Consider the following 15,535-nt stretch of genomic DNA (forward strand, 5'->3'; position numbering starts at 1 on the left):
ACTAAAATTTTATATAACTTATTCAACATTATTCCTCAAGAAAGACTGAGATGAAAAAGGATGGACAAAGGTGTATATCTATTCAATAGGTTCAAACACATATATTAAGTAAAATCTTTACTCAAACATAGTTACTGGAACTAAGTTTGACGTTACCTCTGGTACTCCTAATTTTCGGCATGCTTCCAGAAAGTTTTCGACGTTTCTTCTGCATTTGGCCATGCTAAGTTTAGGCTATGAATGCAAATATTCAGAAATAAAGAATTACTAAGAGAAATACTTGTAATAACAGGTTAAATTTTAAACTTTCTAAATGGCAGAAGTACTACACGTTTATTGGAGAAAAATAATACATAAGCAAACAGAAGACAATAAAAAATTATCCAGAAACATTCACCTAAAGAGCTGTTAATATTTTGGATTATATTCTTCTAGACACTGTGTGTGTACACAAAGACATGCATATATACACATAGATATGTGTTTATATGTAGAATTTCTGCATACATGTATATATGTATATACACGTGTGCAAGATTTTCTGCACATGTGAATGTATATGTGTGGATACACACATACACACACACACAGTTTTTATGAGATCACACTGTTGTGTGACCTGCTTTAGTTTACTTAAAAGTACACCATAAACACCTTTTCCCATCAGCAAATATATTTCTATACGAAGGGTGAAATTCACCAGGCCAATGACTCTCTTTCTCGCCAAAGCAATCGGTTTTATTAGAAAGCGGGTGATGCTGCAAGGCGAGGAGATTTAGAGGCAGGGTGGGGAGCAGGAGTAGAGTGAGCACCTTGTGCAAACACGGGCGTGGACAGTGTTTGTAAGGCAATGTTACACAGACTGGAGATGGAAGCGGGCTCTACCGCTACGCCATGGCTGGGTCTGGCCAATGGGAGCTCAAGACGCTCAGAGAAGAATTTCTGAGAAGTGGACATTTAGAAACATTTCTAGAAAGGAAAACTACAATATAATAACATAAGCTAAAATACTTCACAGTTGTTCAAATGGATATTAATGAAGCGTTTTAATGACTTGGGGAAATACTTAGGTTTTCATAAAGTTTAAAAACTACTAAATAGTAGATATGAGAAGCTCACAATTCAGAAACAACTTATATGTAGAAGGAATGTTAGCAGCATAAAAGCCAAAATGTAAACAGTGGTTGTCTTTGGGTGGTGGGATAGAACATGATATATTTTCCTCCTGCATTTCTCCATTTTCTCCAATCAAGCATTATTCCCATTATATTTTCAATTAAATTTTTCTATTTGAAAAAGATAAAAGGTGACAACCAAAGAAAGTAGCATTTTTTTCCTGAAGAATTGATCAAATTTACAAATGTGTGTAGATAACATGATTCATAGTGTCCTTATAACACGATAACTGTATATTTAAATTGGAGGCTGAGGAATCGTACTTTCTTTCTTACAAGTTGGGGAAGAATACTGAATGAGAATCTGGTACACAGCTCTAACAACTTAACAGTAGTTTGGACTTCAAAACTTTTTCATATTCGGTTATAGGACAGAATTTACTGCCCAAACTAAGGCAGATAAAGCAGATTTGAATCAGAAGACAAATTGTTTTGTTTTCGTTTTTTCCTGTGTTTTCTGAGGCAAAAAAGTGGTCAGTCTTTTGAAGGGAAAAATATATTCAACTGTATAGAAAGAAAACTGACAGTTGAAATGCGATCATCAGCTAGTTTTTCCTGCTGCCAAAAGAAAAGAAACTAAGAAAAATAATGCCACTACAATGCTTTCCTGGCCGGGGAGTGGGGCTTCACGTGAGGCTTTCACTCCACAGACTCTTCCTATGATATTTTATGAACACTGTGCCTTGAGGTTGGGGGCTCTGGCTTTTGAAAAATCTGTTCATAAACACTAATGATCACAATGGCTTGCATTCACATTTATATCACATGTAGGCCCTCATTTCATCCTCATGGGAGCAGTTCCATGACAGAGAAGAGCCAATCAAGTTAAAGAAAGGTTAAATAACTTTCCCAAAGTCGTATGGATTATATAGATGTAGAATTGGAATCCAACCCCTACATTCTTAGCTCCTAAACTCTTCTGCTTCACCTAATAGTAAATAGTATGGATAGAGGTTTTCTCTACTTGTCTGAACCCTACGTAGGCTTCAAAGACCAGCTTATCTTTGATTCCCCCTCCCTCATCTGAATGACCATAACATGACTCTATAGCTCTCTTCTGGATGGTAATATGGTCCATGATTATAGGAAGAGGATGCCAGCACCTGCTTTATCTCCCCCACATGGAGACGAGGATTTTTAGGGACTAATGGCATCTCACTCAGTCTCTTTCATCTTTCCCCAGTTTCCTTGGTATCTCCCACCTACCCCTGAGCACAGCTAGTGATCAAGGAATTGTTGAATTAATGACCAGCTGACCAACCTCTGGCCTGACAGGTTACTAATGATATTTTATACAGAATCCACATCTTTTCGGAGCTATCCTAAAATCCTCAATAATTAATAGAGGAAAGAGTTTCCATTTAGAAGAGAACTCGCCAACCAAAAGAAGTTTCCCAAAAAGACTCCTCACTGTTTAAATAAGTCCTTGTGAGGAATGAATCTTTGTGTCTCTACAGTCTTAAAGTTAGCACCCCAAGGGTTTCTTTAACGTGTTTTGCTTTATATTTGAAGTAAGTTCCTTTTCTGTCATTTACGTACTTACTTTAAATATTTTCCCTTTTTACAGTGAAAATGTTACTTCATTCAGAAATGCTATTCCTTTTCTGTTCTTCTAGTTGTTTGGGGCCCAACACAGAGCATTTGAGCAGGGTCCTGGAGATCCCATCGGTATCTTTAACCAGCAATACTGTCCCAAAGGAGTTTGTTTGATGTAAGAGTTAGTTTCCCTTTATATGGTGTTACTTACGACTGCTGGTGAGGGGACATGGATGCTTGCGACGGATCGTGGGCGGATGTGGTTGACTAGATGGCAGAGGACGACGCCATCCATGAGGGCAGCCCCCAGGTCTTCGTGTAGGCTGACCTTGAGTCTCATCTCGATGCTCTGGGAAGGAATCAGAAGGAAGCCAATTGCTCTCAGGCAACTGAGGGTAAAATACAGTTATGGGTATTTATGAATTGAGACTTAAGTTTCATTATGGAGAAGGATAAGAACACGTGGAAAACACTGACATGATTTCAACCTTTTCGAAAGATATTAAAATAAAAATCCCTCTGTAGAAAAAAAAATTCAGTTGTGTCTAAAATTTTTAATTAGTTGAATTTTTAAAAGAATGGGCTTCTTGGGATTTCCCTGGTGGTCCAGTGGGAAAGAATCCGCCTTCCAATGAAGGGGACGCGGGTTTGATCCCTGGTCAGGGAACTAAGATCCTACATGCCGCGGGTCAACTAAGCCCACGCACCACAACTACTGAGCTCACGCACCTCAACTAGAGAGCCCGAGTGCCACAAACTACAGAGCCCATGTGCTCTGGACCCCACGCCACAACTAGAGAAGAGAAAACCCACACGCCACAACTAGAGAGAAGCTCATGTGACGCAATGAAAGATCCCACATGCCACAGTGAAGATCCCATGTGCCACAACGAAGACCCGAGACAGCCAAAAAAAAAAAAAATGGACTTCTTAAGTTCAACATTGCCTCAGACTTAGCAATGAAAATAGAAAAACAGACTGAGTTGAACAATAAAAGCCAAATCCATAGTGATCGTTTTGCCATGTGTAAAAATATCACATCACTATGTAGTACACCCGAAACTAAAATCATATTTTAAGTCAATTATACTTCAATAAAAAATAAATAAAATAAAATAAATAAAAATAAATTAAAAAACCAAAATCCAACTGGTTCAGACAGACTGCAAGGGGCACAAAAGGGATTAAGAGATGCTTTTCTCTGAGACCATGTTTTAGTTCAAAAATCAATTTTTCTCCCTTTTTAAAAAATTAAACACTTTGAGATAATTATAAATTCATCTGGAGTTATAAGAAGTAATACAGAGAGATCTCACGTACCCTTTACCCAGTTTCCCTCTAAGCTAACAACCTTCAAAAATACATACTACAACTTCACAATCGGGACACTGGCATTGATAGAACACATCCATCACCTCAAGGGTCTCTCACAATGCTGTTTTACCAGCCACACCCACTTCTCTCCCACCCCCAGTACCTCTTTGGCCCTACTCCCCTTCTCCTCTCCTTCCAGGACTGCCATGACACGAATGTGTATCATCTGTTACACGCCCACAGGTCCCTGGGGCTCACTGCTCATTTATTTTCAGTCTGTCTTCTCTCTGCTACTCAGATTAGGTAATCCCTATTGTTCTTTCTTCCAGTTCACTGATTCTTTCCTCTGTTACCTCCATTCTGCTGTTGAGCCCACCCCCTGGGCTTCTTCTTTTGGATAATGTATTCTGCAGTTCTAAATTTCCATTGGTCCTTCTTTATGTCTTCTATTTCTCTGCTAAGATTTTTTTTTTTTTTTTTTTTTTTTGCGGTACACGGGCCTCTCACTGTGGTGGCCTCTCCCCTTGCGGAGCACAGGCTCCGGACGCACGGGCTCAGCAGCCATGGCTCACAAGCCCAGGCGCTCCGCGGCATGTCGGATCTTCCCGGACCGGGGCATGAACCCGCGTCCCCTGCATCAGCAAGCAGACTCTCAACCACTGCGCCACCAGGGAAGCCCCTGCTAAGATTTTTTATTCCTTTGCAGAGGCATTCTATTTTTTTCTTTGTTTCACCTGTGTTCGTAATTGCTTGTGGAAGCATTTCTATCACGAACAGTATAAAATCTTTGTCAGATGATAACATCTCTGCCACAACAGTGTTGTCATCTGTTGATTATCTTTTCACATCGTTCTGGCTCTTGGTAGAATAAGTGATGTTTTTGGTTGAAACCTGGACATTTCTGGTATTATGAGACTCTGGCCTATTTAAACTTTTGTTTTAGCTGGCTTTTTTGGACATGGCTCTGGCAGGGAAAGGGAGGCTACCCCCTTGTTACTGCTGTGTAAATGCAGATTCCCACTTGCTGTCAGTGACTGGTGTGGGTGTGGAAATCCAGGCTCCCCATGTGGGCTCCACTGATACCACGGGAGGGGATGGGATCATTCTTAGCTCATGGGAATGAAATTCCTGGCTCCCAATGTGGCCTTCTCTGATACCATCCCAGCAGAGGTTAAAGTCTAGCTGCCTACGCCATCTTTGCAGGCATGGGTAGGGGTGGGACCACGGGTTTTCTGTAGTGTTTAGCTGGAGTAGAGCCTTTAATGTCTAAAAATTTTCTCTCTCACTAGGCTGCCCCTTTTCTGGTCCTTTGACTAAAGTAAGCAAGCTTTCATTGGGACTTTTTTTTTCTTAATTTGTGCCCATTAGCGTTTCCGGTTTCTAACTACTTCACCTTCAAGTCTGAGAAAGATAAAGCAAAAAAGAAATCCCACTGGACTCACCACCACTGTCATTCCTAGTCCCAAGGAGCCCAGCTAGTCTGAATTATTCTCTCCACTTTTCAGAGTGATCTTATGCTTATTTTATATAGAATCACCAGGGGTTTTAGTTGTACTTAGTGGGATGAATGGGGAAAAGTACATCAACTCCATCTCCTCAGAAGCAGAAGTAGATAGATCGGTTTTTAAAACTTCAAATGCAAATTTCTGCTTTACAGCAGAAGCTCCTTCTAAATGGATAACAGCTAAGCAAGGATGACTTTATTGGGAGATCTGCAATAAGTGAAGTACTTGAAAATCAGTGCTTGTAACAGTGTTGCATAATTCTCTTTCAGAACTGTCTTGTACAGACACCTCATTTTTTTCCAAGCATGCTTTCAGTCTCTAATTTTACATCACTAAATTAAAACATAAGCTATCGATATGACCCAGGCTTTAAGAGAAAATTATATCACTCTTTGAGAGGCATAGCTCAACTTCTGATCTTATTTTTACATATCTCTGAAAGTTCACCTCCCAAGTTTACTGCACATTCAAACATTCTAGGCAAATGACAGAGGACTGACTTGCCCTATGTGACTGTTGAGTCAACCACAGTGGCTTAAAGTGGTGGTAAGAGGTTTCTGGGTTTTTCTTCTTTCCTCCTGACTACGTGCTAAACCGTATATAAAGTTATCATCTGCAACAACAAAGATTCTGACCTACCTTAATTCAGCTTTAACTTTTTTTTTTTGCGGTACGTGGGCCTCTCACTGTTGTGGGCTCTCCCGTTGCGGAGCACAGGCTCTGGACGCGCAGGCTCAGTGGCCATGGCTCACGGGCCCAGCCGCTCCGCGGCATGTGGGATCCTCCCGGACCGGGGCACGAACCCGTGTCCCCTGCATCGGCAGGCCGACTCTGAACCACTGCGCCACCAGGGAAGCCCAGCTTTAATTTTAATTATAGGATTCACTGCTCATTTGTAGAACTCATTGCTATCTGAAATTGTGTATTTATTTGTTTCCTTCTTACTTACTCTGTCTTCTCAGTAGACTACAGGCTTCATGCAGCAGGGACCTTTTTGTTCTTTTCTCTGTCTGTCACCTAGACTATACAGCCTGGCACAGAGAGCAGTCAATAACCATTTGCTAGTGAAAGGAGAAGAGGTAGTATAAAATCTACCTCCTCAAGAAGCTTCTTATATTCGTCTAGTTCACGGCTATGATACTTCTCTTTAAATATAAAGAACTTATGTAGTAATTCATGACGTACTGCCTTTAATAACTAATACCAGTGTGTTCTTTGGTGACTGACCCTTGTCCTGCTGTTCGATCTTCCACATATTTACATGCGATCCTCCTAACTAGACACAAAGACCATGAGGTCTTAGAAAAATACATACACAGTTCCCACTAGGAGCTGTGCTGGGGATAGAAACACAACAAGGAATAAGACAGCCATGGTCCCTGCCATCACCAAGCTTGAAATCTTCTCTGGCACCCAGCACGAGACTTCACCCTTGGTAGGAACTCCAATGGTTTGCCTATTATGACATTCGAAAATTCTGGCCGGTTTGGGGTACATAGTAAGGCTAACTATAAATATCTTTAAATTCATGGCATATTATGAAGTAAATTAATAACAGTGCATTTTTTAAAGCATACCAGAACTGAAATAATACTAGCTTTTATACATAGATATTAAGTATTTCTACTTACATTATCTCATATAGTTCTCATAAAATCCCATGAAGGTAGATGGGAACTATTGTTTTTAATACATGAAAAGACTCAAACTCAGGGATGTTAAGTGACTTGTCCAATATCAAACAGTGAGCTGGCTAGATTTGAAACTAGATATTCAGTCTGCAGTGCTTCAAAGTCTACTTTTTTATTTAAAGATTTTTTTGATGTGGACCATTTTTAAAGTCTTTATTAAATTGTTACAATATTCCTTCTGTTTTGTGTTTTGGTTTTTGGGCCACGAGGCATGTGGGATCTCAGCTCCCCAACCAGGGATCGAACCCACACCCCTTGTATTGGAAGGTGAAGTCTTAACCACTGGACCACCAGGGAAGTCCCCAATGTCTACTTTTTAAAAATACAGAAGGTTGCTTCAATTCTGGAAATAATTATTTAGTTACACAATGTTTCCCGGTACCTCTCGGAGCTGTTCCACCAGTTCTTTTTCTTCTCTCATCTGCTCCATTTTCCGCCGAATTGTAAACTGTGGGTCTATAGATTCCAAATTTCTCTGTGGTCTAAGAAACACTGTAACAGAAAGGGAAAAGAGCCTTTATGGAGCGCCTAGTACAGGATGCCGTATAGGGCTGCTCATATTTAAATCAAATAGTTTATTTATCCCAAATAATTCATTCACCACTCACAAAACAATAAATTCTGACTTCGCATGAAAAGCTTGATTCGAATATGCTAGAGAAGATTATGTATTCAATTATTCTGGGTTGTGTGGACAAACCAACTGAATCCAGGAAAGGGATTGGTCATCCTTGGCACCATTCCAGACCCCTTCTCTCACATTTTCCCCCTGCTTTTATTCCAAGTTTTCATCTACACTCCAGGTTTCACAATGCTTTCCTTAAATTTGGATACTTTGTTTCAACTAATAAGACAATTGCTTTACAGGTTACAGACAAGCACAGGTTAAGGCTTCTGTTGGCTGAGTTTTTCATCAGCCTGGGTTAGGAACTAAGTGATGAGACACACTACCCACTCAGATAGCTATCTGAGTGTGGAGGGAAGAATCCTGCCTTCTATCACGTCACTGACAGCACATCCCAAAAGTCAGCTCTTCAGAGATGACCACAGACTCCTTTTAGAAAAGCTGGCAAGATGGGAGACAGTTTTAAGAGATCATCTCTGGCTGCAGGTCCTTAAACTTACAACCTCCATAAACGGCTACTCACAGTGGCAACTCTGGAAGGAGGTAAGGCCCTGGCTGCAGAGAAAAAGAATGCTCTCAACCTTTGAAGGATGACATCTTTTAAAGACTAACAGAGAAGGTACAAAATACGCATGTACGGGCAGAGTGATTATGGCAATTTTAATTAGGATACAAAGCCCAGGGCGAATTTAAATTTGAATCGTTTTCTTCCTTGAGATTCTTATCTTATTAAGACTGTCAACTTTCCATGCACACCAGAGGGGGCAAAGAACGGTTAAGAGCTGTAGTTGGTTCCCCGTGTCCCATAGATTTTCAGATTGGGGGCGGGGGGGACAAATGAGGGGGGCGCTTCAGAAAATTTGGGGCAGAGAACTCCCATTTTAAAAATCAATACCACGTAGAAGGCTGCACTGACATACTGCAATTCTAGGAGTTTCAATTACCGAATCTTCAATGATGTAGAATAAGAACATTATGTAACGTTTATTCTATTCTGCTAAACATTTGCTATGAACCACTTTAAAAGCATTTCAATTTATTTGTTTTTTAATGAAATATGGTTTACAAATATACTTTGAATAAAAACAACGGGAGTCCACCATATAATCAATTATCCCCTATTCACCCAACTATGTCGTTTTAACCTCAATTTGTATCTTTGAACCAAAACACTTTAATAAGTGTCTTGCACTATACTTCTCACATCTCAGTATTTTCTTTCTAAATCAGTTCTCGGATATCTGAATCAGCCCTCTGGTGCTCTACAGAGGACCAGAAAGTTGACACATCTTAAGAAATCCGTGACTTACAGAAGTTAATGGAGCAAGGGAATGATCTATTGTATATGTTAACACCTTCTGGAACCTCAGAGAGAAGTCAGCCTGGGGCCTGGGCTTCTGCCTCAAGCCACCTAAGGAAGAGCCAAAGTCTTGTCACCAAGACCCACAAAAACCAAACCCCACAGGAAGCGAGACCCATTGTTTCAAAAACAAAGGCAAGGCAGGCAAAGGAAGTAGGGTTGACCAACCAGCAGGGAGAGATGAGAAGTTCACAGAGCAAAGGGAAACGAGGAAGAATCTGACAAAGTAAGAAGCATGGAAGAAACTGGAAATGCATTAAATTTGCCTTTGCACCATATTGAGACCAACCAAAAAAATCTACCCATTTAAACATAGTGACCAGAAGAGATATATATTAAAATGTAAAGTCTAGAAATAATCCACACCACCAAAGAAAAAGTCAACCAAATTTACCAAAAAAAGTCAAGGAATGTGGACTTAGCTGAGTAATACACACACTGGCCAGCAAGGGGAGCCCCAGAACCGTTTAAACAAATCTACTGTTTTCTTTGGAGGTTTTATTTTCCTTTCCCTTTTTTTCTGGGGGAAATCTTATCTAATACTACATGTTTAATATTTTCAGTATGTTTTTACTGGCAGATTTCATTCTGAATACGAAGCTATCAGGAAGTTAAATTAACCGTGAACTTTTGGTTAACAGCACACTCTTCAAGTATCTATACCCTGTTAGAGTCCTGTGTAAGACACCGAGATAATTCAATGGTATCTGGGCTTTAATTTCCTGGCATTGCTTTTCATCTTAAATTCCCATACGTCTCAAAAAATACAAAATGCATGCTTGGGTATTTGCTTTATGAATGTAAGCGGTCAAAAAGTGTTAAAACATATGTGAACCATTATTTTTAAGATGAATACTTCAAATGTACATAAAATTACTGGAAACCTGACTATAATACTACTAGTTTTCTAAATAGATTAATTATTGTAGAATACATTAGAATTTAAAATGAACTATTTAATAATAAATCTACAAAGCACATAAGTTTGTTATGACAGAATAATTTTAATAGGACCATTATGGTAGCTCTGATTATTTTATCCACAGTTGTTTTGTTTTGTTTTTTCTTTCAAGTCATATTTAAATAATAAATGCAGTGACCAGCCTGGTCAAAACTTCAGGAAATTGATCTATGGAGGAATTATTCCGGTCTTCCTTAATTTCATATCACTACGTTTCAAGAACTCCCCTACTTAATTCAGGGGAATAAAAGTTTAGCTTGTGGCTGCAAGACAATATTAAGAGCCGCCCTGTTAGTAAGTGTCTTTCACATCAAATGTCACACTGTGTAAATAAGAAGAAAAATAGAGGGGCAAGGGAGCAGAGTGAGGGTGTGTGTCAGTGTGTGTGTGTACACACACACATGCATGCACAAGGGGTAGGAAGAGACAAGGAAATAGGTGATTTCAGATGCAGGAAATAATGAGTCCTGCTTAGCTGTTTAATTACTGTATATCAAATACTGATAACAGTCAAAGAATGAAAAGGACGATTTGTTCATATTTGCAATTTCTTTAGCTGAAGAGACAAATTTCTAAGCAAAGACTCTGCAGGGAATGGTGAATATGCTTATGCAGAATATCAAATGCATCCTTGCAGGTACACGTCCAAGTCCACTGACTTTTCCGTTATCTCTACCTCCTCCTTCACCCTTCCCCTCATCTTCATCCCTGACCTGGGAGTGGTCTGTTAGCTGTGAATGTACAACATGCTTTATCTGTGTCTCTCACGGCACTCTTCACTTTCTTACAGGAGAGATCTGCTTTTCTCCATGAGGACTCTGTAAGAGTTTATGTTTGTTTCCAATTTAAACCTCTACCCCTGCCCCACAAAGCAGTTTGTTAGATGAATAAACAAAAAAGTGTTTCAAAAATTCCCTCATTCAAAGATCACTTTACATGGAGAATACCTTGTCAGAGATTACCCTACCCTGATAATCAGTCATCTCAATTTTTTTTAACATGAAAAATCTCCTAAAACTTAGTCTCCAGGTCTGAATGCATTAGAGACTGAAATAAAAGTTCCAGGAAGGCAGAGATCTAGTCTGTCTTTTTCAGATGTGTATCCACAGTAACGAGCATCATGCCTTACACATAGGAGGCACTCAGTAAGTATTTAAGGATGTGCACAAGAAACTTTTTCTAAATGTTGTAAAAGTATCTTTCAGTTAAGCAAAGAAAGCTCGCTCCTCTAAAAATTGCCTGAAATGTTACTTATTTAATTATTTAGTGAAAGGAACTTTGCATAGAAATTATCAGTCTATATTATTAACCTTGGTTGTCTAAATTTAACTCTAGATTTCTTCTCTGTGGACACATGAGGTTTTGGAATTTGGCTCTCAACTTCTCCTTTGAAATTAAAAACCTGGACTGGGTGTGATGCTGAAGACATACAAATTCAAGGGCAGCAATATGGTGGCTTGGAAAAAGTATCATGAGCTGTAGATCCAGGTTAATGTGAATCAGAAATCTAATTAGTGCAATTCATTTATTCCCTCTGGTGCCCAAAAATGAATTATGTAAATCCTCTGCCCTCAAGATGCTTTCTATGGTCTTGGGCAGTTTATTCAACCCAGTGGTTTTCACCTACTTAAACATAACATAAAGTCAGTAAAATAATAAGAATAATAATCAGTGCGAAGACTCCATGCTACTCCGAATAATCAGCACAGGCAGTGTGGGGTATAGGCAGCTCTTGTTTATAAAATGCCAGATGATTCTAATATGAAGACAAAATACTGAACCACTGAAAACACCTCTCATCTCACAGCTTCAGTTTCATCATTTTTGTAATGGGGAAAATAATACCTAGAAGTGCAAGATTATGGTAAAACAATTCCAGAAAATGTCTGTAAACTGGCCCAAGATAGATATGTCCATTCACTCACTTTCCAGTGATAGTTTAAAGATCAATTTTAAGTATAAATTAGCACCTACCAATTCACTGCAAATGAAAAAGGGAAAATAATTCAAAGGAAGATAGGAATGATTTTAATTTCTAAGTGAAGGGGAAAAGGAAAGAAAGATGCAGAGTAGTAAGAGGGCACAAGAAAAGGAGCAGAAGAGAAGTTATCAAGTTAAGAACAACTTGAAGTGAAGCTGCCCCATCCAGCTCCAGGGGTGGAAAGACATACAGACACACATCCACATCCTTCCCCATCCATTTTAGGAGGTAGAACTTTGGGGATTGTGGGAATTCAAACTCCCAAGGACCTTCTAGCCAGTTTGCCTTTTTTTATTTCTTTGAAGAATGAGTTTTAGGGAAAATAAGGAATTTGAAATGAGATATATTTGAAACAAATATTAGAAAGCTATGTTTATTATTTTAAATGCATTTTTTAAATAAAATTTAAATTTTACTTAAATATTGGAATTTAAATAAAAGGGTAATTTTAACATAAAGACAGTGAACAAGGTATAAAAATGCCAACTTTACCAAAAATAATTAATAAAAATACAAATGAAAGGCAAGCTACATTATGCTGGGTTGAGTTGGTAATATGATGCCATTTTTTTACACGGGGTGAGATAGCTGCAGATACTGGATAATGGAGAAAATATGAGGAAACAAAACTGCTGCGGTAATCAGCTTTGAAATGCCATGAGAGGCCACTGAATAGGATCTACTATTTCAGAGGAACCAGTAAGAACAACATAAAAGTAGGCTGTATTCCTCTTCCAACCTTAGCACATATACTTGGGGATACATATAGTGCTTCTTCATTAATTTAAAAAATGTACTGGAAAATGTATTCAAATCAGAAGGCAATATTTAGCACACAAAAAAAATGAAGATTCTATTTGAAAGGTCAGATCTGGGAACCTACACAAATATTTGCCAAGATTTCTGTTGCCAGAAAATTAATAGATAATTAATAGAAAATCATCTCTTGCCCAGGGCATATTGTAGACAAATTGCAAATAGGGGAAAATAACAACTATCCAATATCTGACATGATTAACCCAGGTAGATGAATACTGAAAACAATCCTTTTATTATTTGTGTGTGTGTGTGTGTGTGTGTGTGTGTGTGGGGTACAGCATAATAGCTACACATGAATCCCTGGAATTTTCACTCAAACAAAAACTACCAGAGAAGTATTCCAGGTTATTTTATTTTCAGAAAGATTTTCACAATGATTATTTTTCTATGGAAATCTTAGGACTTTCAATAAAAAGAAGGCCGTCTGGCTTAGTAGCTTGCACAAAGAACCCTCAATAAACAGCTGTAGATGAAGGTAGATATGGTGGAGAGGAGATGATCAGAGAGTTAGAAGCCCTGGGTGTGACCCCACCACTCCCTCTACCTAACAGCGTGACCCAGCGTGACCCACCTTTCTCGTTTTGGTTGGTTCATCCATAAACATAGAAATCTTACTGCTACGCAAGATGTCTAGATCTTACCCAGCTTAAAAAAAAAAGTCTTTGGTTTCAGATATCACTCCTAAGGAAATAGCAAATCACACATAAATCTTTCATTCTAGGCTCATTTCCTTTAAATAACATCAGATCCATAAATAGCCATGCTTTCTGAAAAACAAAAATGCCTCTCTCCCCTTTTTATTTTTAAGTTAAAGGAACAGGTTTATCAAGAAAGTTTTCATTTAGCCTTCCTCAACTTCCAGAATTTAAAATGGGATGATATAGAAAGGGACTTTGGTTTCCCTGTTGTTGTTGTTAATCACACTTGTTTTCAGTTAAAATTTTAGAAATCTATGAAATAATGAAATTCCTTTTGTAACTAACCTGCCAAGATATACATTATCCTTGTTAAGGGAAGTCTGGAAAAGCATTTTTTGGTTGAATTTTGACCAGAAATCACAGAAAATGTTTTAAATATACGGTTTCTATTCATTACATATAACATATTGATACTTAGATTAAAAAAATAAGTATTATCAGAAAATACATCTTCTTATTGTGCTTGCATCGTGGTTTTACCCCACATATCACTTCTCTTCCCTATAAATCATACTCTCTATTTCATTTCACGTTACTTTTATCTTCTGGTATCTCGGAGTAAAATGTTTAACATCTGAAGTAACAGACCAGTATGGAGATTCAGATATCTGTGGTAAGTATATCTAAATGACTATATTTATTTTATTTTCATCTTTTAAGGTACTTCAGATATTTAGTGGCACGAAATCAAACGATATCCACATGAATCCTAGCTAGATGTCTGCAATTTCTTATTTGCACATTTGGTTCTCAAGCCAAGTTACCATTCTTAAATATCATGCAGATGAAATTACACTCAAAAGGGCTGAAGGTATCAAAAGTCAAAATGTGCAAATAATTTGCAAAAAAAAAAAAAAGAAAAAAGCAAGTGATTTCTCTTCATTTTTAGGAATTTCTCACTTCTAACTATTTTCAGTGCAGTCCTCTTGGATTGGCCACAGTATGTCTTGATTACTTTAAAAATTTCATATGGTAAATAAGCATAGATGATAAAAGATGAAACTCTGAAAGCATTTAGTTCAGAAGCAGGAGCAGCAGAGATTATCCAAATGTACAAACCCCCAATTTTTATAAACAAGCAAACACACCAAAAAAAAAAAAAAAAAACCCAAGCAGAAAGGATAGAGAAGAAATTATTGTACTGTCCTTCCAAAATTCAGAATATTCAAGATAATTAAATGTAGTCTGATAAACTGCTGAAGAACAATCCACATGCACTTTTCTGGACTTTCCAGGTTTACTATTATTATCTCTTATATCAGGCATGCAGGAGAATATACACTCTATCTTCAGCTGCACAGAAATGAATGTTCAGTATATTCATTCACTGGCTTATTAATGAGCACATCGAAGAATAGGTACAAAGCCACCTACCATTGTCACTGTCTCCTTCAGATGGAACACTGTAGCTAGAGTTGTCCCATGTTTGTGCCTGTGTAAGTTTGTTGAAGGAGATAGGAGGAAGAGTGAGGGCTGGGTCTGCAGGAGAGCGAGAGAGCCAGTCCGCGTACAGTTGCACAAGGACCAGGAAAAACCAAAGGGGCAGCAGCATTTCACAAATGGCATAAGGATTGTATGGAAATGAAGCGAATTTCATATTATGGAATTTAATTTCAAATGTACAATATAGGAGAAGAATGAAAGATGGCGCATGGAATAAAAAGAATGATAAAAAACTGAGTGTTAGTACTTATCAATCATATACTTGGCATGCAGTTAACATCGTTAATCGTTAACAGTTCGCAAGCCCACAGACTTAGAGTACTAATGAATCATGTCAGTGGAAAGAAGGAGTACCCATAGATTATGCAGATAAAAAGCAAAAGACCTACCAGATACCTTTTCCAAAGACCTAAATAACTAACAATCT

General features: G+C 38.3%; 1 protein-coding gene across 8 annotated transcripts in view; it reads right to left on the reverse strand.

The window, feature by feature from the left end:
• LRCH1 (leucine rich repeats and calponin homology domain containing 1) overlaps positions 1-15,535 on the reverse strand; it is a 190,848-nt gene that overhangs the window by 20,155 nt on the left and 155,158 nt on the right. For 6 of the 8 annotated variants that reach the window (XM_060287811.1, XM_060287812.1, XM_060287810.1 and 3 more), the window contains exons 16-19: positions 15,040-15,144; positions 7,604-7,713; positions 2,923-3,060; positions 157-234 (exon numbers count right to left, since the gene is read on the reverse strand). In XM_060287811.1, coding sequence (XP_060143794.1) covers positions 157-234; positions 2,923-3,060; positions 7,604-7,713; positions 15,040-15,144 — 431 coding nt within the window. The remainder of the gene's footprint in view (positions 1-156; positions 235-2,922; positions 3,061-7,603; positions 7,714-15,039; positions 15,145-15,535) is intronic. The other 2 variants (XM_030882253.2, XM_030882251.2) reach the window with 1 other exon arrangement.

This window comes from Globicephala melas, chromosome 18 (genome assembly GCF_963455315.2).
Source record: "Globicephala melas chromosome 18, mGloMel1.2, whole genome shotgun sequence".
NCBI classification, from domain to species: Eukaryota; Metazoa; Chordata; class Mammalia; order Artiodactyla; family Delphinidae; genus Globicephala; species Globicephala melas.